Source organism: Bos taurus, chromosome 11, assembly GCF_002263795.3.
Source record: "Bos taurus isolate L1 Dominette 01449 registration number 42190680 breed Hereford chromosome 11, ARS-UCD2.0, whole genome shotgun sequence".
Taxonomy (NCBI): Eukaryota; Metazoa; Chordata; class Mammalia; order Artiodactyla; family Bovidae; genus Bos; species Bos taurus.
The window spans coordinates 95,773,613-95,801,233 of NC_037338.1; the positions used below are offsets into that span (position 1 = coordinate 95,773,613).

General features: G+C 53.6%; 2 protein-coding genes and 1 long non-coding RNA gene across 6 annotated transcripts in view; 1 reads left to right on the forward strand and 2 right to left on the reverse strand.

The window, feature by feature from the left end:
• Positions 1-2,387, reverse strand: part of NR6A1 (nuclear receptor subfamily 6 group A member 1) — a 228,106-nt gene extending 225,719 nt beyond the window's left edge. Inside the window, exon 1 of one of the 4 annotated variants that reach the window (XM_024999571.2) lies at positions 597-2,387. In XM_024999571.2, coding sequence (XP_024855339.1) covers positions 597-696 — 100 coding nt within the window. In that variant the 5' untranslated portion in view covers positions 697-2,387. The remainder of the gene's footprint in view (positions 1-596) is intronic. The other 3 variants (XM_024999569.2, XM_024999572.2, XM_024999570.2) reach the window with 3 other exon arrangements.
• A 4,328-nt stretch (positions 2,388-6,715) lies between these two features.
• The window catches only part of OLFML2A (olfactomedin like 2A), a 28,657-nt gene continuing 7,751 nt past the window's right edge, over positions 6,716-27,621 (forward strand). The window contains exons 1-5 of the mRNA XM_002691603.6: positions 6,716-6,952; positions 14,174-14,437; positions 21,117-21,224; positions 24,064-24,270; positions 26,334-26,580. Of these exons, the coding sequence (XP_002691649.2) occupies positions 6,827-6,952; positions 14,174-14,437; positions 21,117-21,224; positions 24,064-24,270; positions 26,334-26,580 (952 nt within the window). The 5' untranslated portion in view covers positions 6,716-6,826. The remainder of the gene's footprint in view (positions 6,953-14,173; positions 14,438-21,116; positions 21,225-24,063; positions 24,271-26,333; positions 26,581-27,621) is intronic.
• Positions 7,600-14,245, reverse strand: LOC132346502 (uncharacterized). The gene is made up of 2 exons (XR_009496326.1): positions 14,158-14,245; positions 7,600-12,214 (listed from the first exon to the last, which is right to left on the reverse strand). It is a non-coding gene; the product is annotated as an uncharacterized lncRNA (long non-coding RNA).

The window sequence follows — 27,621 nt, forward strand, 5'->3', positions numbered from 1 at the left end:
CGCGGAGGGAGGAGGGACCCGTGAGGAGGAGCGCTGAGGAGGTCGGCGGAGGAAAAGAACTCGGCGCTGAAAGGACCCTATGGAGGAAGAGATCCTCGCACGGGGGTCCCCCGGAGACCGGGAAGGGGATGGTGGGAAAGAGGGGACCCGAGGGGCAGGGGACGCCCCCACTGACGGGACTGGAGGTGAGGGGGGCCGGTGGAGAGGGGCCGGTGCGGAGGGGATCTGAGAGGGGGGGTAGGATTCGCGCTGAGGGACGGGGCCGGGGGGAGGGGAGGCCTGTGGTGAGGGGACAGAGGAGAGGGGGAAACGGAGATCGGGGTGGAGGGAGCCAGGCAGGAGGAGGATCCGCGCGGAGGGGAGTCCGCGGGCGGCGGCGGCGGCGGCGGGGGGGTGGTGGGGGGGTGGGGAGGCGAAGGAGGATCGGCGCTGAAGGGGGACCGGGGTGAAGGTCCGCGCTGAGGGAACCCGGGGCCGCCGCGGCTTCCCAGAGAGAGAGAGAGAGAAAGAGTCAGCTGAGAGGAGGGGACTCCCCGGGGTAAGGGGACAGAGGCCCGGTTCTAGCCGGGCCGAGACTTTGCACGCCCCTCACCCACCGTTGCGCGGCGGCGGAGGGAGCGCGGCGGGCGGCTCCAGGAACCCCGCCGAGCCCCCGCTGCCTCCCCCTCCGCTAGGCGGCCGTTCGTCCCGCTCCATGCGGTGGAGCTCAGGGCCCGCGCTCTGTTCGCTGCTCCGCCATGACCGGCGCCCTCGTCGCCGTCGTCGTCCGCCAGGGGGAGGGGGCTGTCAGGGGCCAGCGGGCTCCCGGCCGCGGCGCTCTCTGGGCCCCGAGCCGCCGGGCTCCGCGCCCCTCCGCGCCGCGCCCCCTCAGCACTGGCCAGCTCCCACCCCCGACGTCACGCGCCGCTGCCACGCTCTGCCCTGCGGGGCACGCTGGGAATTGGAGTCCGCCGGAGGAGGCCGGCCACGCTGGACCCCACCAACTGAAGGGGTGGGAGGAGGGAAAAGCGACCTTGAGAAGGGGAGGCCAAGGCCTGTTAATACCACGAACCCTGATGAAGACTTCCGGTGCAAGTTGAATAAAGGTTACTTCAGGACCTTCTCTTTATTATGACTTGTCCGTGTATTCAACCTTCCCTATGACGCCTCGGATCCCCCCACTCCGAGAATGAGTCTTTCCTAGGAGGCGGATCGCCGAGGAGCCGGGTGAGCACGTGCAAAGAGGCCCAGCCCCGTAGGCGGGTCTCAGAGGGGGCGGTGTTTGTAGGTATTCACGAGGGCCTTCCTCCGCGGCTTCGGGACAAATTGGACCCGAGATTAAAGGACCGGAGTTTAACTCGAGGTGACCGCGTTCGTATGCAAATGGAATCTATAAAACTCTGCTTTCCGGGGTACTCTTTAAAGCCTTTTTACCTCCGGGTGGGCGGGAAAGACTGAAGTTTCTCTTCCTCCTCTTTCATTTTCCCCCTGCCCAAGGAACGGAACAGAATGGCAAACTAAGCTTCAAGCCATTCGTGCTATTAAAGAAACTCAGGCTCTTTACTCCTGGGTTCTTGAAGCCCTTCGTTTGAGAGCGTCCTTCCTCGGTCTTGGTCGCCTTCCTTGCTCCTCAGTTTTCCTATCAATAAAACGGGGTTAGACTAGAGACGGGGTCAAATTGGAAGATCCCAACCTCCCCCACCCGTGCTCCTTGCCTCAGTTTCCCAGAGCACAATCCGGATTTTGCAGTTTCCGCTGCAGAGCCCACCTACTACTGCCACCAGGTGGCGCGCGGCCATCAGCGTCTGGGCTTGCCCCGGGAGTCTGCCTTCAGCGACCGTCTCTGTAAAGGGCTCATCGTGGCTGCCTCCCAAGGTCTAACCAGGCTCTACCTGGTCTGTTCCAAGACAAAGAACAAGAACACTGATTCCTTGCCCGCCTCTAGTCTCCCGGGTTATGCCGCAGCTTCTTCACTGGCTGCCCACTCCCCAGCTTGTCTCCCACCCGGACTCCCACCCCGCCTTACCAATCCGTCGGCTTGTCTACGTCATTGCTTGCTTATTAATTTTTAAGTCCTTATACTGGCATTCGCACTCCTGCCTGATGTGACCCCTTCCACATTTCTCATCACACTCCTTCCCTCACCTGCTTGGCAGGATGTTGTGTGATCCGTCCCTGTATTTACGGGTTGAGTGGCTGTACCTTACCAGCACTGGTTAACCTGTACTGCATCCTTAATCTGTAACTGCTACTGTTCTGCGGAGAAGGCAATGGCACCCCACTCCAGTACTCTTGCCTGGAAACTTACGTGGATGGAGGAGCCTGGTGGGCTGCGGTCCATGGGGTCGCTAAGAGTCGGACATGACTGAGCGACTTCACTTTCACTTTTCACTCTTATGCATTGGAGAAGGAAATGGCAACCCACTCCAGTATTCTTGCCTGGAGAATCCCAGGGACGGAGGAGCCTGGTAGGCTGCAGTCCGTCGGGTCTCACAGAGTCGGACACGACTGAAGTGACTTAGCAGCAGCAGCAGCAGCTACTGTTCTGAGAGTTTGACATTAACTCCGTGTTCTCTAAACCTCACATCTGCTTTATGAGGAGCTTTAGCTCCAATATTGCCCCTATCATATACTGACGAAATCATCCGTCGGTGATGGGCATTCCAAACCCAATCGGTCAAACACCAGAACTTGAATGCTTGGCTCCTTCACACTGTTGGCTTCACCCAGTCCACTCCCAAACTCTTATTCATCTTTCAAGATCCTGTTCAAATATCCTCTGTTGGATATTCATATCTCCCACCAGGGTACACCTAGATCCCCAGTTTGTCCTCTTACTGCTGTTGAGTTCTCTGTGGACTGTGACAAATGATCTCTGTGTGATTGCCACCTCACTACTATTCCCCAGCTCCAGAGGGGAAGGGGAGTCCTTAGAGTAGGGGCGGGAGGTGGGGGTGTTGAGCCGGGGAAGGAGACAGAGGAGGTGGGTCTTCTGGGCCATTCCTTCAGCTCTAGGTTCTAAGATGAGTTAGGATCAGATGGCCTTCCTAGAGCCAAAACTTCCCTTTGTCACAGACTTCTGGAGGTAGTAACTTCCCCTTCCCTGGATATCCAATCAGGAGCTAAGTGGCACTGCAGAAACCTCTGGAAGGCCTCTGGAAGGGGTTTTCTAAGTTGACTGTCAAAGATGGACAGAAAAGTTCAGTCAAACTCTCAGCCCTTGGAAGCAGCTCCTCCTCTTCCTTCAGAGTCCAGCTCCGTTGTCAACTGCCACACAAAAACCTTTCTAGATCTTGACTGGTCAAATCCCTGTGTTCTCACTCTCATCATTATAACCCCAACTGCTGAGGGCAATAATCGCTGAGGGGGTGAAAGAACAAATAAAACATATCTAATCTTTTTACTTAATAACTGTGACCTTGGTTACCTCCAAACCTCAAAGTCCTGGTTTCAGGCTTCTCTTGTGGCTCAGTGGTAAAGAATCCATCTGTGAATGCAGGAAACATGGGCTTGATCCCTGATCTGGGAAAATTCCACATGCCTCAGAGTAACTAAGCTGGTGTGCCACAATTATTGAGCCTGTGCTCTGGAGCCTGGGAGCCGAAACTACTGAGCCCATGTGCTGCAACGACTGAAGCCCGTACACCTCGAGCTTGTGCTGTGTAACGAGAAGACACCACAGTGAGAACCCTGTGCATGGCAAAGAAGAGTAACCCCCACCGCCACATCACGACTGAAGAAAAGCCCTCGCAGCAATGAAGACCCAGCACAGCCAAACATAATTTTTTTTTTTTTTACAGGGCGGGAAAGGGGGAGGATAAATAGTTACTACCTCACGGGTTGTTATGAGAATCAAATAAGATGATGCATGCTAAGCAATTAACAAAGTGGCTTAAGGAATAGGACTTGTTACTAATGTTATTTAAAAAGTGGTCCTAATTCTCAGTTACTTCTCTTCTGAAAATGCTTCTTGGGAAGAGTCAACTAACACAAAACTGAGAAGGGTGAGGGAAATGACTGTGTACTGAGACCCCAGCCATTGTTCTAAGCAGATAGGGTCCTGTGAGTTATGTCCTTTCACCTACATTGCCCCCCCCCCAACAATCCCAAGAGGCCAACACTTTTCTCCACAAATTAAAAATGAGGAAACAGGCTCAGAAAGATGAAAAGACTCCCCCCCACGCACATATACACACCAGCCGGACAAATGACAAAAGAGAGGAATAAAATTAACTAAGGAGAAGGATCTGTGGGGGGAGTGCTGAGGCCAGAGGTAGAAAACCAGTCAGAGCTATCACTAAGAGCAAGGCAGGTGTAGGCTCCATCATTAGGGACTTGTCCTATGTGGTAGAGACAGACACTTATCAAAATAATCACATACCCACAGTTATGACAGAATACACTTAGAAGCTCCTGGTGCTGTGGGAGTGTGTGTGACAGGGTTTATTTTGGTCAGGGGTGGTGATGGAGGGATCATGAACCTTGAAGATGAAAGGATGAGTGGGAGTGAGTCACACTGGGTGAAGAGAGAGTGTTTCAGGGGGAAGGAACAGCCTGTGCAAAGGTCCCAAGGCCCTGTTGAAACAGAAAATTCACTGTAACTGGCCCACCCACCCAGGGGAGAGAGGGCAGGAGACAAGGGTGAAAAGGAGGAAATCATGGGCTCAGGTAGGAGCCTGCCAGCAGGGGGAGCAGAGTTCTCTCGATGACAGCAGCCTTGTCCGGGACCTAGCCAGAGTCCCATCCAGGCTGCATGGGGAGAAAGGGCTGGGTGAGGGAAACCCCCACCAGGTTCTGTTTGTTTTCAGTACATTTTGTCTATTTTTTGAATAGCTAGGACACACATTGCAAAACTCCCAGGTTGCAAAAAATTATTCAATGAAAATCCTTTCTCCTTACTGCATTCCTAAAGGCTGGCTCCTCTCCTTATCCATTAATTGTGTCCATTCCCAGATTTTCTATGCACCTAAAAACACACACCGTATTTATTTTTTAAGCTAATCTAGCCCTCCCTAGGGAATCTCTAGTTATGAAAGAAGCCAATTTGTACTGAATGCCTACTGCACATGATTCTATCATTCAACTGAAAGTTAAGGAGCACCAGACCTTGTACTGAGGCAGTGGTTCTCAGATTTTAAATCCCCGTGGAGGGTTGATTAAGGAACACAGATTGCTGGGCCCCACCTCTAAGAGTTTCTGCTTCCTTAGGTCTGGGTTGAGACCTGATGTTTGCATTTCCAACAGGTTTCCAGATGGTGAGGCCGCTGGTCTGGGGACCAGGGACCACACTTTGAGACCTCTGAGCTAGCTGCTCTGTGGACAAAGCACATGGTGTGGGGAGCCTTACTCCTCTCTCAAAAGGGAAAGCATGAACAAACACATCCCAACAATATAGTTCATAAAGTGATCAGTTCTACAAGGAAAATGAAGAGGGTAGGGGAGTGCAGGAAGGGGAAGTGCTGGAGAGTAGGGTTGGGGTAGCAACATTTGAGGGCACAAGTAAGTGGCCCTTTTTGAGCAGTTGATGTTTACAAAGCCAGGCAAACACAAGAGGAGTCCTGGGCTCAGGGGAGGGGAAACCTACAAGAGACAGTATGCAGAGACCAGAAAGGGGTCTCCACCCCCGCCACAGCGTCCACAGTGCCAGAAGGACCTGCAAAAGTGACTGTGGAATTCGGAATGAGATGCGAGGGGGAAAATCCGAGACAGGAGACTTGGAGAAGGGGGCGCGATCGAGAGATGTGGTCTCTGAGGAGGTAGAGAGGTGCCGCCTTGGTTTCGGTTACAGAGATCCTAACAAGGTATTTCCGTAGTGAGACCGAAGACCCCTGGAGCGAGGGGATGGCCAGGGAATTTGAGGAGTGGCGAACACAAACTGCTGCTCGGGAAGTTTTGTTGCCTAGGAAGCGGAGAATCCAGGCGCTTCCTCAGGCGGATGCTGCTGCTCCTGCTAAGTCGCGTCAGTCGTGTCCGACTGTGTGCGACCCCATAGACGGAAGCCCACCAGACTCCTCTGTCCCTGAGATTCTCCAGGCAAGAACACTGGAGTGGGTTGCCATTTCCTTCTCCAATGCATGAAAGTGAAAAGCGAAAGTGAAGTTGCTCAGTCGTGTCCGACTCTTAGCGACCCCATGGACTGCAGCCTACCAGGCTCCTCCGTCCATGGGATTTCCCAGGCAAGAGTACTGCAGTGGGGTGCCATTGCCTTAGGAGGGTGTTTAAATGATTGGAGCTACAGGAGTTTAGTTGGGGGTTGACGGGAGGGATCTCGCAGAGGGGAAGAACTGGACCTTGCAAGAGAGAGAAGTCTGAGCCAGGAGAAGGGTGGAGCTGGCACGGTCGGGGTGTTTGGAGATCTACAAGACTCGCGTGCCCTGGAAACATCCCTCCTCTGAACTTTACAACCAACTCCAAAAGGGAAGCACTATTTTTCCCATTTAACAGACGGGAAATTGAAGGTCAGAGAGCCGAAGAGACACTCCCAAGATCCTACATCTCAAAGAACAGGACCTCACTCGGTGTGGAGAGCCTGCGCTCCTTCACTGCCCCAGCTGCTACTGCGGGTTCCGAACCAGACCCTTTTTTAGTGTCCTTGCAGGGATGCCCTTTGGAGAGCCGCCCAATGGCAAAGAGGCCCGGCTGGGAGCGGGCCAGAGGGGTGGGGTGCCCCCCTCCATCCCAGCTCCGCCCCCAGCGGCGCGGGAGGGGTCGCGGGGCGGGGAGCCGCGGGCGGACTGGGGGCACGCCGCGCGGGTAGAGCTGACCGCGGCGCCCAGCTCGCAGTGCGGCCCGCGCTTCCCGGCGTCCGCGCGTGCTGTCGGCGCCCGCCGTCCGTACCCGTCTCCGTATGGCCGCAGCCGCCCTCCCCACCAGGCCCAGGTCCCGGCCTGGGCCCCGGCCGCTGCCTCTGCTTCTGCTGCCTCTGCTGCTGCTGCTGCTGCTGCGCGTGGGCCCGGTGCGCGCCGACAGTAAGGTAAGCGCTGCCCTCCGATCCGGGCGCAGGTCGGTAGAGCCGAGCGCGAGGGGGCGCTGTGGCTGGGGCTGCAGACCAGGCACTGTGTGAGGCCGGGAACCGAGGACCAGGACAGGCGAGACCCGACCTCGAGCTTAATAGGGAGGCTGCAGGGACCGGGACACCAGGACAGGAGCGCATGGGGAAGAAGCACTGGAGATGGTAGGGGTGTTTGGGACCCGGAGCATCAGGAAGGGGCGCTGGACACAGTCCAGTGAGGGCAGAAGTTCAGTACTGAAATCCTGAGCTAGGGAGAAGGGGCGCTGGGAGCTTGAAGGGGGTGCAGAAGGCGATGGAGTCTCCAGCCTAGGGAGGTGATTCCCAAGAGCGCTGGGCAGGGGCAGCCTAGAGATCTGGCTCAAAGTTTCCGTGGGAGGCTAACGCACGTGGGACAGAGCCCTGGTAACTGCTACCTAGCGACTCCAAGGTTTGTAGCAGGCCCTGGGCCAAGGCTTTCAGCCCATACTGAGGACCCAGAGTCCCTCCCCAGTGAATCCAGCTGGACTGGTCCTTCCTGCCTTCTGGTGTTCCTGCCAGAAATCTGACGTACCCTGTAGAGTGGCAGTCCCAACCTTTTTGGCACCAGGGATGGATTTCGTGGAAGATAGTTTTTCACATTACATTAATTGTGCACTTTATTTCTATTATTATTAATTATAATAGCTTCACTTCATATCATCAGGGAGTAGATCCTGGAGGTTAGGGATCCCTGCTCTAGAGGACACCATGTCTGCAGAAGTGATCAAGATGTTCTCAGTTGTGGCTAAAAGGTTCTGCTCTGATGTCAAGCAGATCTGGGTTCAAATCCCACCTTCACCTCTCATCCAAGTGACCTTGAGCCTTTACCTCTCTGAGCCTCCAATTTCCTGACCTGTAAATATGGGAATAACAACATAGTTCTCACTTCCTGCAGTCGATGATCTCTACATGAGAGAGATCAAGCCTGGATAATGCTTAACACCACTTTGGCAGCTAGTATGTGCCCAGTAAATGCTACTGTGATTTTGAAATCTCACCACAGAGACCCCAAAAGAGGGTGAGATCCAGAATGTAGACAGAAGCACTTTGAGTCAGTCAGAGCAGGGACCCCTTGAGGATGTTTTAGAAACGACCGGGTGAGGACTGAGTCAGGGCTAGGGAAAAGTGAGAGGTAGGAGGGAGGTAGAGCCCTTATTCTTGCAGAGCATGAGAATAAGAGTGACTTCTCTTGATGTCCCTTCAGCCCCTTTCCTGGGTAGGAGGTGAGGCTGCCCTGTCCACAGGCAGGTAAAGGGCAGAGGCCACTAGCCACATGGTAAGTATATGAGCAGTAGGCACTGGCAGACCCTCAGCCTGAAGATTCAGCTCAGGGTATATAGACAAGTGAGCTGCAGTCTTGAGCATGTACTCCAAAGATAAGGAGGGAATGAGTAGCATTCCCATTTTACAGATGGGAAATTAGGGTGTGTAGAAAGCTGGTTTGTGAATCAAAAAACCTAGGTTTCTTTGGCCCTTTGTTGTTCTTAGACTGTGTGACTTTGGGCAAGTCACTGCCTATTTCTGGACCTCAGATCCCCCATTGGAAAAACATCTTCCCAACTTTCTTTCCATATAGCGCCTTCTAGGATTCCCTGACCTGGGTCAGGTCCAGGAACAAGTGAGCAAAAAACCCCAGATAACCTGATCAGCACTTTGCCATTTCTCATTTCTCTAGCTGGGAGGGATATTTGGTCTTGGGCATCCTCTGAGCCATGCCGAGGACTATAGAGCCTGTGGGGGAGGGCTTGCATTCAAAGCAAAGACAAAGAAAACCCAACACCCTGTTTATGTAGTGAGTCAGCCAAACACTTGCTAGGGTGGGTGTGTGTGCGTGTGTGCGTGTGTGTGTGTGTGTGTGTGTGTGTGTGCTGTCCCAGGGCAAGCTGGGGCTGGTGGGGCGGGGAGGCACATCCCAGAGTGTGGAGGATGAGGCAGCTGGGGGACTCAGCACAGCCCTCCCCCAGACACCTCCCACCCACAGCACTCACCCAGCTGGGAAAAATAAAAATCAAGTGATGGGTGAATTTACTCTGCATTCCTCAGCACAGCCAGACTCCTGCTGGCTCTGAGAGAGAGCTGTTTTCATTATTACCCTCCCTCCCCCAACAATCCTCCTTCCTCCAAGCCCATCCTATTTTCTGAGGGTGAGGGGCGAGCTCTTTGGAGGGCCAATCTGGGAAGTGAAGTCTGTCTAGGGCCCTAAAGGGTTAAGTTGGCCCTGCTTCAGACTTCCTGCTCTTGGGAGGTCTGGCTTCCCCTTCTGCCCAGGACTTTCAGGGGTGCAGGGGCAACGTAACCCCAGAATGCCTGTGGCCAGCTCCTCGCTTGGCATGTTTTAATTTTGTGTTTATAACCAGGTCTCTCCTAAACAGGACTTGGGGTTTCCATCTAAGGAAGAGTTTTGTCCAGTGAGAGGCGTTCACAGCTTCCTGGCATTTCTGAGGGGCTGCCCAGTGAGGAGGTTAGGCTGGATAGACAGGTGACCACGTGACACCCAGGCACAGTACCAGAGGCCTCCAGGAACCTGCTTTTTTGCTGTAGGTCCTTGGAATGTGGCTGAGAATTCCACATCTCTTCCTCAGTCTCCCCATCTGTGAAAGAGCTGCTGACACCTCATTTCCTCCATGCATTCAGGAGTGGGAAGGGGATCTTTGGGCAGCCCTGCTGCTGATCAGAGGCCTGAGGACAGGGAGGAGGTACCAAGGCCTGTGGGAGCTGGGCCAGGGGAGCAGGAGGGGCTGGCACAAGCAGCCGGTGGTATCCCAGGCTGGATCAGATGTTCCAGTCCAGGCCGTACTCAGAGGCTTAGGTGTTGCTGCTCCTCCACTCAGGGAGTTGCCGCCTGTGGGTGTAATTGGAAACAGGCTCCATAGCCGGCCAGGGCTGCACAGTGATGGAGTCCTTCTGCACGAAACAGAGCGTGGGGCCAAGCCAGGCCCCTCGGGTCTCTCTGCAGGAAAAGTCTTGCCCCATCTCTCCCTCTGGCTGGGGCACGTGAAGAACATCCTGGGTGCCAAGCCCTCTGCCTAGGGTTTACATTCAAGATCTTACACAACATTCAGGATTTCCCCATTTGACAGACTTGAACAATGAGACTCAAGAGAGTCAGGTAGGGACTGCTCAAAAATCCAAGACAGGGAACCTGGGGAATTTGGAGATTCCTGGGGCTCCAGGATTCTCAGCCTTTAGTGGGCACCCAAATACCTGAGAAGCCTGGGAGAGTCTGAGTCAAGGTGGAATAAGGACAGGGCATCTGCATTTTCCAAGTTATCCCATCCCAGGTAATTCTGAGGCACATCTCCCAGCTGAGAACTCATGGAGGTTTGTGGAGCAAGAGAATAACAGATCATCAAAGAGGAGCTTTGGAAGATTAATCGAGCAGAGAGGCGGCTCCCTATATTGTCTGTTGTTTAGTTGCTAAATAGGTCTATTAACCATACTTACTTTAGTCGCTAAGTCATGTCTGACTCCTTTCAATTCCATAGACTGTAGCCTGTGAGGCTCCTCTGTCCATGAGATTTCCCAGGCAAGAATACTGGAGTGGGTTGCCATTTCCTTTTCCAGGGAATCTTCCCCACTCAGGGATCAAATCCGCAACTCTCATGTCTCTTGCATTGGCAGGCATGTTCTTTACCACTGAGCCACCAGGGAAGCCCCATGTATTCTCTAGGTAGCAGTTGCATTAACTAAGCAGTTAATGCAGCCTGAGCTTAGGCTGTGGCCAGGGAGTGGAGACCATTGAGATAGAAGATATTTAGGATGAAGCATTGGAAGAACAGGCTTCTTATGTGGCACAGTGGTAAACAATCTGCCTGCCAATGCAGGAGACACAGGTTCAATTCCTGGGTCTGGAAGATCCCCTGGAGAGGAAACGGCAACCTATTCCAGTATTCTTACCTGGGAAATCCCACAGACAGGGGAGCCTGATGGGCTACAGTCCATGGGGTTGCAAAGAGTTGGACATGACTTCGCAACTGAGCACTTATGCACACACATCAGAAGAATATGACTGGTGGGTTTGTTCTGGTGAGAGTGGTGAGAGCAAAGAGGAGGCTCAAAGATCTGAGTTGTGCAGGAGGGTAGATAGACGTGGGTTTGGGAGAAGATGGTGGGCCCAGTTTTGAATGGATTAAGTTGGGGTGCCCGTGGGGTGCATCTGGAGGCGGTGTCCAGAAGACCATGGGCTCTAGGGGAGATCTTTGCCTGCAGAAGGACATGTGGAAACTGCCACTTGGTGAATCTGGGCTGGCCATGAGAAAAGAGGGAAGCTTCAACCTCCAGGTGACACAATCTGTTCTGTTCCTAGAACATTTTCTAGGTTGAAACCCCACTTCCCCATTCTGGCCAGATTTATCCATCTCTCTTCAGAAATATCAAACATGCCTTCTTGGCCTCTTACTGTGGGATTTCCTTGCAAATAGCTGGGGATCTTTTTAAGCACAAGCCACCCACACTCCTGGGGGCTTTAGCAGCAGTGTGTGCTGAGTGAGGCTGCAGGGAAAGATGGGGGCTCAGGCAGGGACTTTCCTGCTTGGCAGTAACCCCAGCCTGCAGACTGAGGGCAAAATGGATCAGATCCATTTCCCCTGCCCGACCGAGGCCTGATCCTTCCAGGGCCACCATCTCTCTCCCAGCTCAGTTGCTGTGGAGAAGCCCTTGCCTGGTGACTTGCATGGGAACTACATTTTGGAGTCAGGCTGTGCTGTGCGACCCTGGGCAAATCCCTCACCTTCTCTGAGACTCAGATTTCTCCTCTCCAAGATGTGTGGTTGTGGTGAGAGCACAGAGGTAGAAAACTACGTACAAACGTGCAAAAGGGTTATTGGCAGCAACTTCAGTAGCAAGTAGAGAGCAGCTGTGCTATGCTAGGTGCTCCACATGCATTGACTCATTTCAGCCTCAGGACAAGCTTATGGGGAAAGGACTGTTATCCTCCCCATTTTACAGAGGAGGAGGCTGAGACTCAGAGGGGTCAGGGCCATGCGAGGAGGACATGTGGGAGCTGGGATGTGAGCCCAGGCCTGGCTTCTTTCCATGAGGCTCTGCTGCTTCCAGTCAAGCACCACAGGACACTGTGACCACAGGAGGTGGGGCCCTTGCCCCAGGCTCCTGGCAGCTGGGGCTGGAGTGGAGGTCCTCTTCTGACTCCTGCCTCCTGGCCTGTGTCAGGGCCTTGGCCGCCCCCATCAGGACGTAGCACCTCATCTGAGGAGGGAAGGAATGTTGCAGTCATGTGGAGGCCGCTGCTGGTGGGGATGGGTGTTGGATTATGGGTGAGTCCCCAGGAAGAGGCCTCTTTGGCCTGGGCCACACAGAACACACCCACATCCACTTGCTGGGCTCTTTGCCCCACCTGTGGGAGTGGGTGGGGGTGACTAGGGGTTCCAGCAGAGCTGGGAAGGGGGCCCAGAAGTCTCAAAGCAAAGGCAGGCTTACCGCATTAGCGGCGATCTAAAGAATGTACATCATCTCAGCCTGGCTGTCAGTGCTCATGGGCGCAGAGAATTGCCCAGCTGGGCCCAGGGCACACTTGCCCCACAGAGGACCCCGGACAAAACTTCCACCACAGCGCCCCCTTCCCCACCCTCCTCATCCCCCTCGGGACAGCAAGTGTACCCGTGTTGGGCTCTCATCCCCTTGAACAAGTTATTTGCTGGCTCCAGGGCTATTATCGCATCTGGAGAACGCTGCTAAGAATGTCTAGGAAGTTCCTTGGTGGTCCAGTGGCTGAGATTCCATGCTCCCAATGCAGGGGGCCAGGATTCAATCTCTGGTCAGGGAACTAGATCCCACACGCCGTTACTAAGGGTTCACTTGCCGCGACAAAGATCAAAGATCCCAGGTGCTGCAATTAAGACCTGGCACAGCCAAACAAATAAATAAAAAGAATACCTACCAATGTACCCACATGGAGAAATATAGAGGGATAAACAAGCCCCTGTCAGGATTATTGGTGCTAATAATAACAACTACAACATATTCCCGGTATTCTGTCTCTCAGTCCTCACAGTCTTTTGTTCGATATACTCACTAGCAGTACCCTCCTTTTACAGGTGAAGAAACTGAGGCACGGAGAGGTTAAGTAATCTGCCCGAGTGCACACAGCTGTAGGTGGCCCATGGCTGTGTTCCTCACCACCGCCCCACGCCTCCCCAGTGCTCAGTGAGTTCTCAATAAATGTCTCCTCCCTGGGCTCCGCATCCCAGGCTTGCCTCCTCCATCCACCGTCTGTCCACAAAGCAGGCTGACTGAGTGCCCTGCAGACCTGGCCCTGGCTCTCTCCTGCTGATAACCCTTCCATGACTTCCCAGTGTTTTCAGGAAGAAGACCAGATCCTCAGCCAGTTTTAAGGGCCCTCCATGGGTCAGGCTCTGCCTCCCTCAGCCTTACCTCCTACCACCAGGCTCTCTGTAGGCACGAGCCAGAATGAACCTCCTCCAGGCTCCCAAGGTGCCCAGTCCTTGCTTGTCTTTGCACATCTGACTTGCTCTCCCTGGACTGTTCTACTCATGCTTAGAAATGTCCCCCGGGGTGCCCTCCTCCGAGCAGTCTTCATGGGTGTCTTTCTCTGGATCTCAGGGCTCACTGCATCAACTTCTCCCATGGCTGAGAAGGTCAAGGATGCCCCTCTGTCTACTTCTTCTGCACCTCCAGCTCCTACCCAGAGTCTGGCAGAGGCCAGGGCTTCAAACAGGTGTCTGAGGGCTCAGAGCAGAAATGGAGTGCCTACTGCCCTTCCCAGAGGACGCTGGGATGCTCATGGGGGTGGGCTTGGCAGAAAGCCCAAGGGGGCCTTGAATTTGCCTGGGTCCTGGTGGCTTCAGTGAGAGCTCAAAGGTGTGGGTTTGTTGACTGAGTCATAAATAGCTGTGCCCTGAGAGCCTGGAGCCCAGGATGGGCGGGCTGAGCCAGCTAGGGGAGTTCTGGCTGGGACTCCCAGGGCCCTACTGGTGTGTGAGGGCAAAGCAGGCTGGAGCCTGGTGCCTGCCACTGATCTCACCCACCTGACTCCTGCAGGCTGAAAGTTCTGCTGCCCCCAGTGACCACACTTAAGACATCGGGTGTGTGGCCTCTCAGGGTGGGCTTGAAGGAAAAGGACGGAGGGAAGGGGAACACTCCCCTCGCCCCAGCCCTGGCCTTCAGCTCACCACGGCCTCTCTGCAGGTGTTCGGCGACGTGGACCAGGTGCGCATGACCTCGGAGGGCTCCGACTGCCGCTGCAAGTGCATCATGCGGCCGCTGAGCAAGGACGCGTGCAGCCGGGTGCGCAGCGGGCGGGCGCGCGTGGAGGACTTCTACACGGTGGAGACGGTGAGCTCCGGCACCGACTGCCGCTGCTCCTGCACGGCGCCGCCCTCCTCACTCAACCCCTGCGAGAACGAGTGGAAGATGGAGAAACTCAAGAAACAGGCACCCGAGCTCCTCAAGGTAGACCTTCTGGAGGAGAGGCGCGATGGGGCCCCTCCTACACCAACACCTAGCCTGGGCTGGCGGGCCGGCCCTCCAGTGAGAGGGCCGCACATGTTAGGAGAGGGGTTGTCCTCGCCCCATTTCACAGGTGAGGAAACAGAGGCTCCCTGGGAGGCAACCACATCTTGCCTAAGGCCACTGGGCCAGTCAGCGATGGAGGCAGCCTGCTCTGGCGAGTTTACCTGGAGACAGCCCTTTACTGTCTCATTACCATCCAGCCGAGTGTCCTGGTTTTCCCCAAACCAGGTCATCCATCGTCACCTCCACATAGCATTTGAAATTTTGTGGCACCTGATTGTTTCATGTCATAACTTTTCCCGTATTCATGTACCACCTTCGTGCCAGATGTTGTGCTAAGCTCTTTTTCTCCTCTACATTATTTCTCTAAATTCTTAATCCATTCGGTGAAATGTGGGATCTTTGCCGTCATTTTATAGGTGAGAAAACTGAGGCTTGGACAAGTTAGGTAACTGGCCCGAGTGCTCATATGACATGCAGCCTTAAGTCTACACCCTGTTTTTATGTGAATGTTATAACTACACACCCACCACGGGAAGATTAGAAAGAGGCGCCACCTCTGGGTGACCCAGCCCTGTGCCAGGCCCACCACCAGGACCCATAGCTTGGATAGACGTGGACAAGGAGATCACAGCTACCCAGCCAGCCAGGCACCCACGTACCATTCACACCATGCAGAAGTCCGTCCTTGGAGGGCCTAGTGGGGCTCAGATTTGAACTCAGATCCATGTCCAAAGCATGTGTTCTAAATCACCCTGCTCTCCTATCTTCCTTTTTGTAATAGCCCAGATAATTTGATGGCTTTTTCTCAAACTGGAGGACAATGCCTTACGATGTTGTGTTAGTTTCTGCTGTACAACAGCGTGAATTAGCTCTAAGTATGCATGTATCCCCTCCCTCAGGAGCCTCCCTCCCATCACCCCTGTAGGTCATCACAGAGAATTTGGTGGCTTTTGAGAGGATCTATTTCTTTTATAATTTCTTCCAAACGCGTCTATTTTGCCCTTTTCGTGTCAAGAACTGTCACGTTCGCTGAGATGTTGCCCTACGTGTAAGCTAACAAGTTAGCCTGCCAGTTTCATGGACACTGGCAGAAGATGTGAGCCAGAGACAAAGGGCTTTATTACTCATGGTCACCAGAGTGCCTCCACTTTCTTGCACTGGTTCTCCCACTCACTTCCCATGGGGTGATGCAGTGGGGGCTGGATAGCACGTGCACATTCAGTGGGATGTCTTCCAAGAGAAGAGCTCCTACGTAGAGAATCCAAATCTCTTATGAGGAACATCAAACCCACCTTCCCTGCTCTGGAGGGAAACATTCTCTGGCTGCTCCGAGTCTGTTCACTCTACAACAAGGTGGCCTGGAACAAGAACAGTCAGCGTGTCTGCAGGCAAGACACACAGAAAAGCAAGAGGCCCCGGGAAGAATCATCTCCAACATTTGGCTCAAAATATTTTCTTTAAATTTAACTTTAGTTTTATTTTTGTAACAACTGGATGGATACCAAAACTCTCAAAGTTGCAGGGGGCAGGGGGGTGGGGTGAATTTTAGGCCAAGTGGCTTATTTTTTTTTAAAGGAACGAAATGCTTTCTTTATTTTATTTTTGGCTGAGATGAGTCTTTGTTGCTGAGGGGGCTTTTCTCTAGTTGTGGGGACCGGGGGGCTACTCTTTGTTGCAGTGCATGGGCTTCTCATTGTGGTGGTTTCTCTTGCTGCAGAGCACAGGTTCTAGGTGCTCAGGCTTCAGCAGTTGCAACTTGCAGGCTAGAGAGTACAGGCTCAGTAGTTGCGGCACATGGACTTAGTTGCTCTGCGGCATGTGGAATCTTCCTGGACCAGGGATTGAACCAGTGTCCCCTGCATTGACAAGCAATTCTTATGCAATGTACCATCAGGGAAGTCCCCAAGTGACTTCTTGACAACTTGGCAGTTCCTGGACCACAGTGTCCCCCAAATCCACTAGCACCCTGCAGACTCCAGGGACAGAAGCCAGAGGCCAGTCTTCAGTCACAGGGACAAATCCAACTTTTGCTTATATCCACTTCCCAGTAACCCGATTGTAAGCATACTGGACACGAGGATAGACAAAACCTTTTTCTAAAGGCTAGCTGGTTTAATCCTTGCTACAACCCTTTGGAGAGGGAACTTATGTTCCCAGCTTTACTTGGGGGAGGAATCTGAGTCCCAGAGGGGAACTGTGACTTGCCTAAGATCAGAGCAAGAAATTGGCAGCACTAAGATTTGAACCCAAGAATTCTCTGCTGTGTCCCCTTGCCCAGTGGAGAGGTCACTGGGCAGTTCTCTTAGCCCGGAGCTATCCCATAGGCCTTTCAGTGCACAGCAGCCATGGGATTTTTTATTCAGCCTTAGAGGACTAGAGTGGGGCAGTGGTGGGATTAACCCAACAGGTGGGATTGCAGGAAGAGCCCAGAGAAGATACTCTGCCTCCTCGACACCTTAGGAGCAAAAGTGAGGGCCTGAGAGGTACCCAGAGAGCCCCAAGAGAAGCCATGGCAGAAGCAGTACAAGACAGGGCTGAGGCCTCTCCTATTTGGTGTGGCTCCGCCTTCCTCCGTGGGTTTCCCCCACCATCCCAGGAGAAGAGGTTAGGAGAAGCCACTGTGGAGGACAACAGAGCATACCCACCTATACCTGCCCCTTGTCTCTACCTCAACCCTTCCCCTCAAGCTAAGAACTGCAGCTGTTACTTGACCTTAGTTGCATGGCTCCGAGGAAGAAGAATAGGATTCTAGATCCCCTTTCTTGGGAAGGTTGGCTGCAGGGAGGAGCAGTGTTTCTCACCTCTTCACTCCCTTTCCTTCTGGACATGAACTAGATGTGGCCCCGCCCTTGAGAAATCCCAGTCCTTTGGGGACACAGCTCCTGATCCCAATAATGGCTAGGTAGTCAGTGCTAGACCAAGCAACATCCCAGGGACTGTGGTAGTCCTGAGGAGGAGGTAACATTAGAACTGGGCATTGAGGGATGTGTAGGAGTCCCTCAGGCAGAGCAGCAATAAAGACAGGCTAGGTGAGAGTAAGTAGAGTGGGTATGACCCAGGGTGCCTCCTCGCCTTTGTCTGTCCCAGCCTTACTAGCCACCGGTCAGTTCCATATTGTGCTTCTCAAACTGTATGTGGTGAAAGACCAGTTTTTTAAAAATCTGTCAAGAGTCAATATTTTGTAAAATACTATAAAATTAGTTGTTAGACAAATGAAATGGAATATAAACAAAAACACTAAATACAAGTCCAGTGTTGGATTAGTAGGGTCCACAGATACAAAATTTCTCTGTCGAACGACTCTGAAATTTTATGAAAGTCTCCTCTTGCTTTGTGTAATTACTTAATCACAGACTGGTAATGAGCAGCTTGGACTGGGAATGGTGCTGGTCTGCAGACCACACTTTGAGTAGCTCAGCTCAAACACGCCATGTGTCTTCACACCTTCAGCTCTTTGCACGAGCTGTTCCCTTGGCCTGCAATGTCTGTCTCCGGCCATCGTTGCTCAATTTGTGCTTGTCCTTCAGAGTTCAGTTCAGACTTCCTCCTGACAGACTTTACCAACCCACACCCACTCCCAGACAAGTCAGTGCCCCGCCGTCAGTGACCTGGGCACCTGTGTGTGTTTCCGTCTGTGTTTCCTGATCCGGACACCTCTGTGTCACTCTGCACTCCTTGACAGCCTAAGAAGGATCACGGAAGCTCGTGTCTGTATTGTCATCACTGTCCTTAATGCCTGGGCCACAGTGAACATTTGCTGAGGCCAAAGAAGATGGCAGGGGCAGATCGAAGAGACCTTGAGTGCCAGGCTTAGCAGATTAGAAGCCCCACCTGGGCAGTGGGGAGCCACAGCGAGCCATCTGGCAGGGGAGTGACCCATGGTCAAAGTTGTGCTTCAGGAAGCCAGTTTTGGTGGCCTTGAAGGCAACAGAAATGAAGCTCGGAGGTCCCTTTTAGCCTCCTGGAATGGTACTCATCACTGATATTCATGAAGCCCTTGCTATGCACCCACTCTGAGCTGAGCCCTGTCCAGACTGTGCTGCTGTGCACCATACCTCTGCTGCCCGCCTCCCAGAGAGAAGCTGAGACCCAGGAGCGTCTAGTTCTGAAACTGCACAGTTCTGAAACTGAACTCCACAGAGCCCTGGGGGTACCACGCAACCCTTCCAAGGCTGAACAAGGTTGTGGGGAAGCAGAGGAGGCTCAGGGCCCTTTTCCTGCTTCCACCAGAGTCCCCCTTTTTCTGTTTTCGAGATCAGAGTCTACTCGGAGAAGAACTGCCTGGCTTAAAACAGCTTGAACACCCCTGGGAGAGTGGGAGTAAAACTGTTGGAAATAGCTGGCCAAGGCCAAACAGGAGCGCCGGCCTGCTCAGGCCCTGAGAATGCATACAGGGGGTGGACTGGAGGAACTGCCCACTAGAGGCAAGGGAAAGCTGATTTCCCAACTGGCCCTTTGTGCCAAGGTTTCCCTGACAGTCTCACTGGCATCCTGGCCATCTGGAGGGAAGGGTCATGTCCTGATGAGGTGTGACGGAGAGGGGATGGAGTTGGGCAGCTGAAGGGAGAGCCGCGAACTGGGTGAGGGAGACGTGGCATCTGCTACTGACTGGTTGTGCAAGCCCCTCCCTATCTCTTGGCCTCAGTTTCCCCATCTGAACCCAGACAGGCACAGTAAAGCATGATGGGAAAGAGGTTTTGGTTTATACCAATCTGGGCTCTGCTTCTGGCTCCACCATTTAACAGCCGGGGGCCTTGGCTTCACCTCTCTAAGCAGCAGCTTCCCGATCTGCACGACCGAGATAAAAGACCTCCAAACCTTATCACAGGTCAGGTGCCCAGAAGCAGACTCTTGTGCAGATGACTTATTATGAAAGGGCTCCCAGGAGGAACTGATACTGAAGCAGATGAAGCAGCAGGAGGACTGGGGAGGGAGGGGGAAGGGAAGGAGCCCAGTAGGGGCATGGTTTCAGGCCAAGTGCCAGCCCCAGCTGCAGGGGACGCTGGAGTATGAGTGGCAGCTCACTTGTCCTGCGTGGCTAGGATTCTGACTTCTAGATGTCCACACCAGTCAGCCCTTGCCTGCAGACTGCCCCAGGAGGACACACACTCCCAAACACTTTGAGGGGCAAAGTGGCTCTTTGAAGAGAGTCACAGATACAGGCTGTTAAAAGGTAGGCATGTGGAAGCCAGGGTTGGGCACGAGAAACAGAAGCAGGGATCCAGGGGGTGTGGATAGAGCTCCTTCGGTGTCCACTGCTCCACTGTCCTCGGGGTTGTTATGGATTAAGTGAAGTGGTTCATTCAGGCCCCGGCACAGCGCCTGCCATATGTGAAATATGCTTAGTCGTGTCCGACTCTTTGTGACCCCATCAACTGCAGCACGCCAGGCTTCCCTGTCCTTCACTATCTCCTGGAACTTGCTCAAACTCATGTCCATTGAGTCGGTGATGTCATCCAACCATCTAATCCTCTGTCATTCCCTTCTCCTCCTGCCTTCAATCTTTCCCAGCATCAGGGTCTTTTCCATGAGTCGGCTATTCGCATCAGGTCACCAAAGTACTGGAGCTTCAGCCTCAGCATCAGTCCTTCCAATGAATATTCAGGGTTGATTTCCTTTAGGATGGACTGGTTTGATCTCCTTGCAGTCCAAGGGATTCTCAAGAGTCTTCTCCAGCACCACAATTCAAAAGCATCAATTCTTCAGCACTCAGCCTTCTTTATGGTCCATCTCTCACATCCATACATGACTACTGGAAAAACCATAGCTTTGACTATACGGACCTTTGTGGCAAAGTGATATCTCTGCTTTTTAATATGTTGTCTAGGTTGGTCATAGCTTTTCTTTCAAGGAACAAGCATCTTTTAATTTTATGGCTGCAGTCACCATCCACAGTGATTTTGGAACCCAAGAAAATAAAGTCTCTCACTGTTTCCATTTTTTCCCCATCTATTTGCCATGACGTGATGGGACCAGCGGAGAAGGCAATGGCACCCCACTCCAGTACTCTTGCCTGGGAAATCCCACGGACAGAGGAGCCTGGTAGGCTACAGTCCATGGGGTCACTGAGAGTTGGACACGACTGAGCGACTTCACTTTCATGCATTGGAGAAGGAAATGGCGACCCACTCCAGTGTTCTTGCCTGGAGAATCCCAGGGACAGAGGAGCCTGGTGGGCTTCCATCTATGGGGTCGCACAGAGTCAGACACGACTGATGTGACTTAGCAGCAGCAGCAGCAGCAGCAGCAGCAGATGGGACCAGCTGCCATGATCTTAGTTTTTTGAATGTTAAGTTTTAAGCCAGTTTTTTCACTCTCCTCTTTCACCTTCATCAAGAGGCTCTTTAGTTCCTCTTTGCTTTCTGTCATCAGCTACGTATCTGAGGTTATTGATATTTCTCCCTGCAATCTTGATTTCAGCTTGTGCTTCATTCATGCCAGCATTTCACATGATGTACTCTGCATACAAGTTAAATAAGCAGGGTGACAATATACAACCTTGACGTACTGTTTTCCCAATTTTGAACCAGCTCATTGTCCCATGTCCAGTTCTAACTGCACTTCTTGTCCTGCCGCGTGCTCTGCCTTTTCCCTAACTCTCACCCTTCCCCGGCAGCTGCAGTCCATGGTGGATCTCCTGGAGGGCACCTTGTACAGCATGGACCTCATGAAAGTGCACGCCTACGTCCACAAGGTGGCTTCCCAGATGAACACATTAGAAGAGGTAAGGGCAGAGCTCAAGCCAGTGGCCAGGCTGCTGCCTGGGCAGTTCTGTCTGGACGCTGGTGGCTATAGGAAGCTGGATTCCAGGAGGGAGCTGGACAAGGAGATGCAGGCCACAGGGTTCCGCCTTTGAGCAGGAGATCCGACTGGGCCTCGAGGGCCCACAGGAAGCTGGAGGCCTGGGTGGAGAAACTGAGGCGCCTACTAGTTGTGTGAAAGGGGTGTGGAGGGGGCTGGAACCTGTAGCCACCCTCAGTTCACCAAGACCAGGGCACAAGTCTGGGGCGGCCATTCATATGAAACACGAGTGTTGTGAAGGACTGGCCAAGCCTCCTGGGGCCAGGCCCAAGGCAGCATGGCTGTTCAAGGACCCACCTACCTGGAGACCGAGGTGCTAAGTGTCTTCTCCTGCTCAGGGCAAATGTGCCGGAGGGCTGGTGGGTGGTTGACACCGCCCCCTGAGACAGAGACAGAGCTGAGCGGGCGTGGAGGTTCAGGCCTGAGGTCTGCATCTCTGCTGGCACAGCCTGGCCTCCGCCTTTTCCTGCATCCGGTCTGTGCTGGGCTGCTGAGAGCACGGGGATATGCAGCTGCCAGCAGGGGTGTGAGGGGCTTCCTTTCCCGGCTTCCTTTCCAGCGGGAGGGGGCACCTGGGCATCCTGTGCCCCACAAGGGGAGATTAACCTCTTGTGTGCATGCGTGCTAAGTCATTTCAGTCATGTCCAAAGGTTTGCAACCCTATGGACCATAGCCTGCCAGGCTCATCTGTCCATGGGATTCTCCAGGCAAGAATACTGGAGTGGGTTGCCATTTCCTTCTCCAGGGGATCTTCCCCACCCAGGGATGAACCCGGGTCTCCCGCATTGCATGCAGGTTCTTTACCACTAGCACCACCTGGAAAGCCCCTATTAACCCCTACGAACCCCAAAGTCCAGGGTCACTTAACTATTCGAAGATTATTTGGTGAGTATCTCTTTTGTGCCAGCACGGGAGAAAGATAATAACAGTTGTTGAATTTCTCCTGTGCCCAGGATTTCCTGTGCATAGTGCGTGCCAGGCCCTCCTGTTGTTGGTTCTACAGTTCTGCTTTGACCTTTCTTTCCTCTTGTAATCTTAGGAAATGTTAACTCACTTCACATAACTGTGAGCCAGGCAATCTGGAGGAGCCAGACAATGATTTCCGCAGCCACGAAGAAATGATTTTTAAATTATCTTCTGTTTTGCATTATCTTTGCTTTACTTCTGTTCACTAAGTGATAGCTGTGGAAAACAAAAGAAGTTTTTTGCTAACACTGGGAGGAGACAGAAAGAACAGCCTCAGGAGGAGCTGGCTTCCTCTGCCTAAGGGAAAAACATCACAGGAGGGACTGACCTCCTGTGATGTCAGGCAGCACTTTGGAGTCCCAGCTTCCCTCTGCTTTCTTCCCTTATACCAGTGGTTCTCAGCCCTATGTGATTTTGCTCCCCAGGGGACAGCTGGTGTATCTGGAACCATTTCTGGTTGTCACAATTTGGGGGAAGTGGGTGGCGGATGCTGTTGGTTCTAGTGGGGCAGTGGTTGGGATGCTGCTAAACATCCCACAATGCAGGACAGTCCCACAACACACAAATGTCAATAGTGCTGAGGTTGAAAAAGCTGCCTTACATGGTTTGCCTCCGTCTTCTCTGTGATCCAGGTGGGAGTGGGGCTGTGTGTGTGTATGTTAGTCGCTCAGTCCTGTCTGACTCTTTGTGACCCCATGGACTGTAGCCCACCAGGCTCCTCTGTCCATGGAATTCTCAAGGCAAGAATACTGGAGTGGTTTGCCATTCCCTTCTCCAGGGGATCTTCCCAAGCTAGGGATGAAACCTGGGTCTCCTGCATTGCAGGCAGATTTTTTACCATCTGAAAAACCAAGGAAGCCTGTGGGGCTAGGGGCTGCTAAAGCCAGGCAATGTCCGCAGCAGGCGGGAGACAACGAGGCAGGGCAGGAGAAGCAGAGTAGGGGTAAAGATGGGGCTTGGTGCTGCGGGTGGAGCCAACAAGACCCAGGAGAAAAGTTGGAGACTTGGAGACTAGGAAGGGATCAGAGGCCATAGCAAAACCCCAATGAGTTTATGTTTATTTTATGAAAAGGGAATATTTATGTATTACTTGTGAATTTAAAAGGTATTTTTAAAGTAGCAAAAGATGGGTAGCACCTTAAAAGATGGATCCATAAGGGACTAGCTAAATACATTTTGGTCCATCCAGACAGTGGCCGGCCATGTGGTCCATAGAAGGTGTAAGAAGCACTATATACAGAGACGTGCAAGAATTCCCCAAACAGACTCAAGGGAGAAAGCAAAGTGGAAACGAAGGAAGCAAGGGAGGAAAGGAGGGAGGGAGGAAGAAGAGGAATTCCCTCACAGTCTGGTGGTTAGGACCCTGAGCTTTCACTGCCAAGGCTTCCATCCCCGCCAGGGTTCAGTGTCTGGTGGGGGTTCAGTATCTGAAGTAAGATCCTGCAAGCCATGCAGCATGGCCAAGAAAAACAAAAGAAAAAAGAAGGCCATCACAATTAACCCAGAAACAGGTGGATGGGAGACATAGATTTTCTATCCATTTATATCCTTTAATTTAGTACTATGAACATGTTTTCTGTTTGTTCATTCATGCAGTTTTTAAATTAAAGTTAATAACCACAGGGTCTCGAGCAGCATGCTTTATTTCACTGCTGCTCTTGGGTGCCGCCCCACCCATTCCTCTGGGCCCTGGGTTGGGAGACTGGGTTGGCAAAGCCTGATGGCAGAAGCCGGGGTGTGCCCCAGGGTGGGAGACAGCCCAGGGACTGGAAAGACCTCAAGTCCCGCCCCTACAGAGCATCAAGGCCAACCTGAGCCGGGAGAACGAGGTGGTGAGGGAGAGCATGCGCCACTTCAGCGAGCAGCTGAGGCACTACGAGAACCACTCAGCCATCATGATGAGCATCAAGAAGGAGCTCTCCAGCCTGGGCCTCCAGCTGCTGCAGAAGGACGCGGCCACCGCACCCGCCGCCGCCCCAGCCCCCGCCGGCAGCAAGGCTCAGGTGAGACCAGGCTCTGGTGACGGGACCAGAGGTGGGTGGGCTGGGAGCATAGCGTGCCGGGACCTCGGCCCTGAGGGCCAGCTGGGTCATGGGTTGGGGTCATAGGCTGGGGCTGAGGGCTGGCCCAGTGGGAGAGTCCCTGGCAGGGTGGGGGCAAGGGGGTGCCTGCTGCGCAGTAAGCAGTCAACACAGGTGAGCTGGGAGCAGACATGGGGCTCCTGAGCCAGGCGTTTGGCGGTATTCTCATTCCTGGTTCCAAACTAGCAGGGACAAGGTTGCAGAGATGACCCTCCCTGCCTAGTCCCAGGGGAACCAGGTCACCTGCAGCACAACCACTTGAAACTTCATCTGCTGTGGCTGGGCCCCTGGCTGCATCAGTTCTGGTAGGGGGTGGGGGCAGGGGGTGTATGTGGGCAATGCCTCCGGGACCCGAGCCAACTAATACCACTTCTTCATGCAACCAATTGATCGTGGGGTGGAGACCTCCTGCAGCAAACACCCAGCCTTCCATCTTCAAACTCAGCTCCCAAAGTGAGCAAAGGCACTGCTTTTGTCAGCAGGCAGAGCCATCCATGACATATAACACACCTTTGGGCAAATTTGAAAAACGCCCTCCTCTAGCCAGACAGATTGCAGAAAAGACTCTCACCACTGGTCAGATAAATTAGAAGGGGGAGGGACCTTGCTGCTGGTCCAGTGGATAAAACTCAGCTCCCAATGTAGTGGGCTCGGGTTCCATCCCTGGCTGGGAAACTAAGATCCCATATACTGCAACTAAGCTCAAGGACAGCAACTGCTAAGTCCTTGCACAGCAGTGAAGACCCAGGGCAACCAAAACAAGTTAAAAAAAAAAAAAAGCGGGGGGGGGGGCCTCTTTGGGTGGATAAATTATCTGAAGGCTCCTTCCTATGACCAACACACACCAGGATGTGTGCCTTGGCAGATGGAGCACAGACTAGACTTTACTTCCATTCGCTCCTTTGACCAGTCACCACGTGCAGGACACAGCCCGCACCGCTCCCACAGCAGCCTCGTTTTCTAGTGAGTGGGGTTAGAAGGCAGCTGACTTCTTCACAGACATTGTCTCAGCGAAGCCCACAACAACCTGCAAGGGCGGATGCTCATTGCCGGTTTGGCAGATGAGGAAACATGGAGCAGGGTCACTGGGAGAAGGTGGCCTTGATGGAAGCCAGGCCTGCGTGAGGGCCAAGCCCACTCTCTTCCCCTCCACCCCTCAGCCTCCCGTGCTGACATTTTGATGATGGGACCATCTGTGTCTACAGCAAGGACCACATAGATGCTGATAAAGCAGGGAGGAAGCCCGGTGCCTTGGCCCAGAGCTGGCTTCCTGCTCATTCCGTGCCAGTTCCAGAGCTGGAATGAGTCCTGTTGGGGCAGTGGCACAGAAAGTCTAGATACCGTCCTTGCTGTATCTCCTGGAGATCCTGCCTAACAATGGGTAATGTCACAGGCCCAGTGTTCGCGTGCCAAGCCAGCATCAGAGGCGTTTAAAAGGAAGCCAAAATAACAGAATTCTTAAAATATTAGAAACAGCATGCCCTAAGGTCAATGCCCTGGTGACCAACCATCCCAGTCTGCCCAGGACTGAAGGGTTTCCCAGGATACGGGACTTTCAGTGCTAACTGGGAAAATTCCAGGCACACTGAGATGAATTGGTCAGGAGGGCCTGAGAACCTCTCCCGGCTCACACACAAAGACCAGTGAGTGAGAGAGATGGATGGGAAGCTGACCTCCCCGGGGAGCTGACCATTGCAGTCTACCCCCCAGGCAGAGTGAACAGGAATTGGTAAGTGGAACAGGATCTAACCTATTAGACTGGGCTTCAAGCCTACCGGGGAGCTAGAGAGCTAAGTAGGGAAACCAAGGCACACCCTGGTCATGGATATCACCACGATGGGAGGAGAGATGTGAATTCAGGAGCTCCTGGGACACAGGGCCTGGAGCCACCTGACTGCTACCAGCCCCCAAATGCTGAGCCTCCCTGACCCCCTGAAACATCCCTTCTACCACCCTCCAAGTCTGAGACTCCCCTTCTCCCCCAGGACACAGCTGGAGGGAAAGGCAAAGAAAACAACAAATACGGCAGCGTGCAGAAGAGCTTTGTCGACAAGGGCCTCTCGAAACCTCCTAAGGAGAAGCTGCTGAAGGTGGAGAGGCTGAAGAAGGAGGGCAAAGGCAGATTCCCCCAGCCCACAGCCAAGCCCCGGGCCCTGGCCCAGCAGCAGGCCGTGATCCGAGGCATCACCTACTACAAGGCAGGCAGGAAAGACACGACCGAGCCCATGGCTGGTGAGTTGGAGGAAGACGGGAACCTTGGGGAGTAGGAGTCCTACAGGGACCCAGGATCTCTTGTGTAAACTGCCCCAGACCTCAACTCCGTGGTTTACCTGTTGGTGCCCTTTGCTCATCCACACAATGGGATAATCCCCCTCCTGGGGTTGTTGGGTGGGGATGAAATGATAAAATCAACGTGAAGCACCCCTGCAGTATTTCTAGCTGTCTCCACTCTCACTGGACTTTTCCTCCTTCCTTGAAAGATTTGCTGAAAGTTCACTATGTGTGTGCTGTATCTTCCAGACATTCTGCCTTACATGAAGCTCATAGTCTAGTGGGGAAAAGCACACGCATAACTAAGCAGCTGCCTCTGGTAGGGGGGAGAACGCAGGGGCCGGGCCAGGGTTCTGGGAAGTGCCCCGGGGCCTCTGCGGCACCTCCCATGCCCAGATTGGCATTGGAGTGAATGGCCTCTCCAGCACATCCCACTCTGTTCCCCCCAAAGAAGAGCCCACAGACTCTGGTCTCTTTCTTAAAGCTCCCTACCAGATCACGGTGAAGCGCAACGAAATAATTAATCGAAAAACAAGAGACGAAAGTTCCAAGAGTTCCCAGATTTCTGGGCCATCCCCACTGGTGTGGTCCTGATTCTCCCTCTGAGCTCCTCCCCAGATGCCTGCTCTCCTCTGATGTCCCTGAGAGGTGTCCCCAGCCTGCTTCCCCTTCCTGGGTCCTGCTGATCACCTCCTCCACTGAGGCTTTCTGCCTAGCCCATGCCCAAGGGGGCCAGGAGTGGAACTGTGAGGGACCAGTCTCCCAAGAGCCCCTCAGTTCTTGGTCTCTCAGATCTCAGGGGCCTCTTCTCCCAGCTCCTGGTGCCAGCTGTCAGCTCTGAGTCCTGCCAGTTCAGCCTGGCCACCGTGTAAAGCCGCTGACCCCTGGCCAGGGCCCTGCCCATGAACAGCTGCAGGCATCTGACTCTTCCAGTGAGGCCTGTGGGAACAAGCCCTGCCCTGGCTGGGTGCCAAGGTTGGGCCCGGCTGAGGCCTGCTGGCC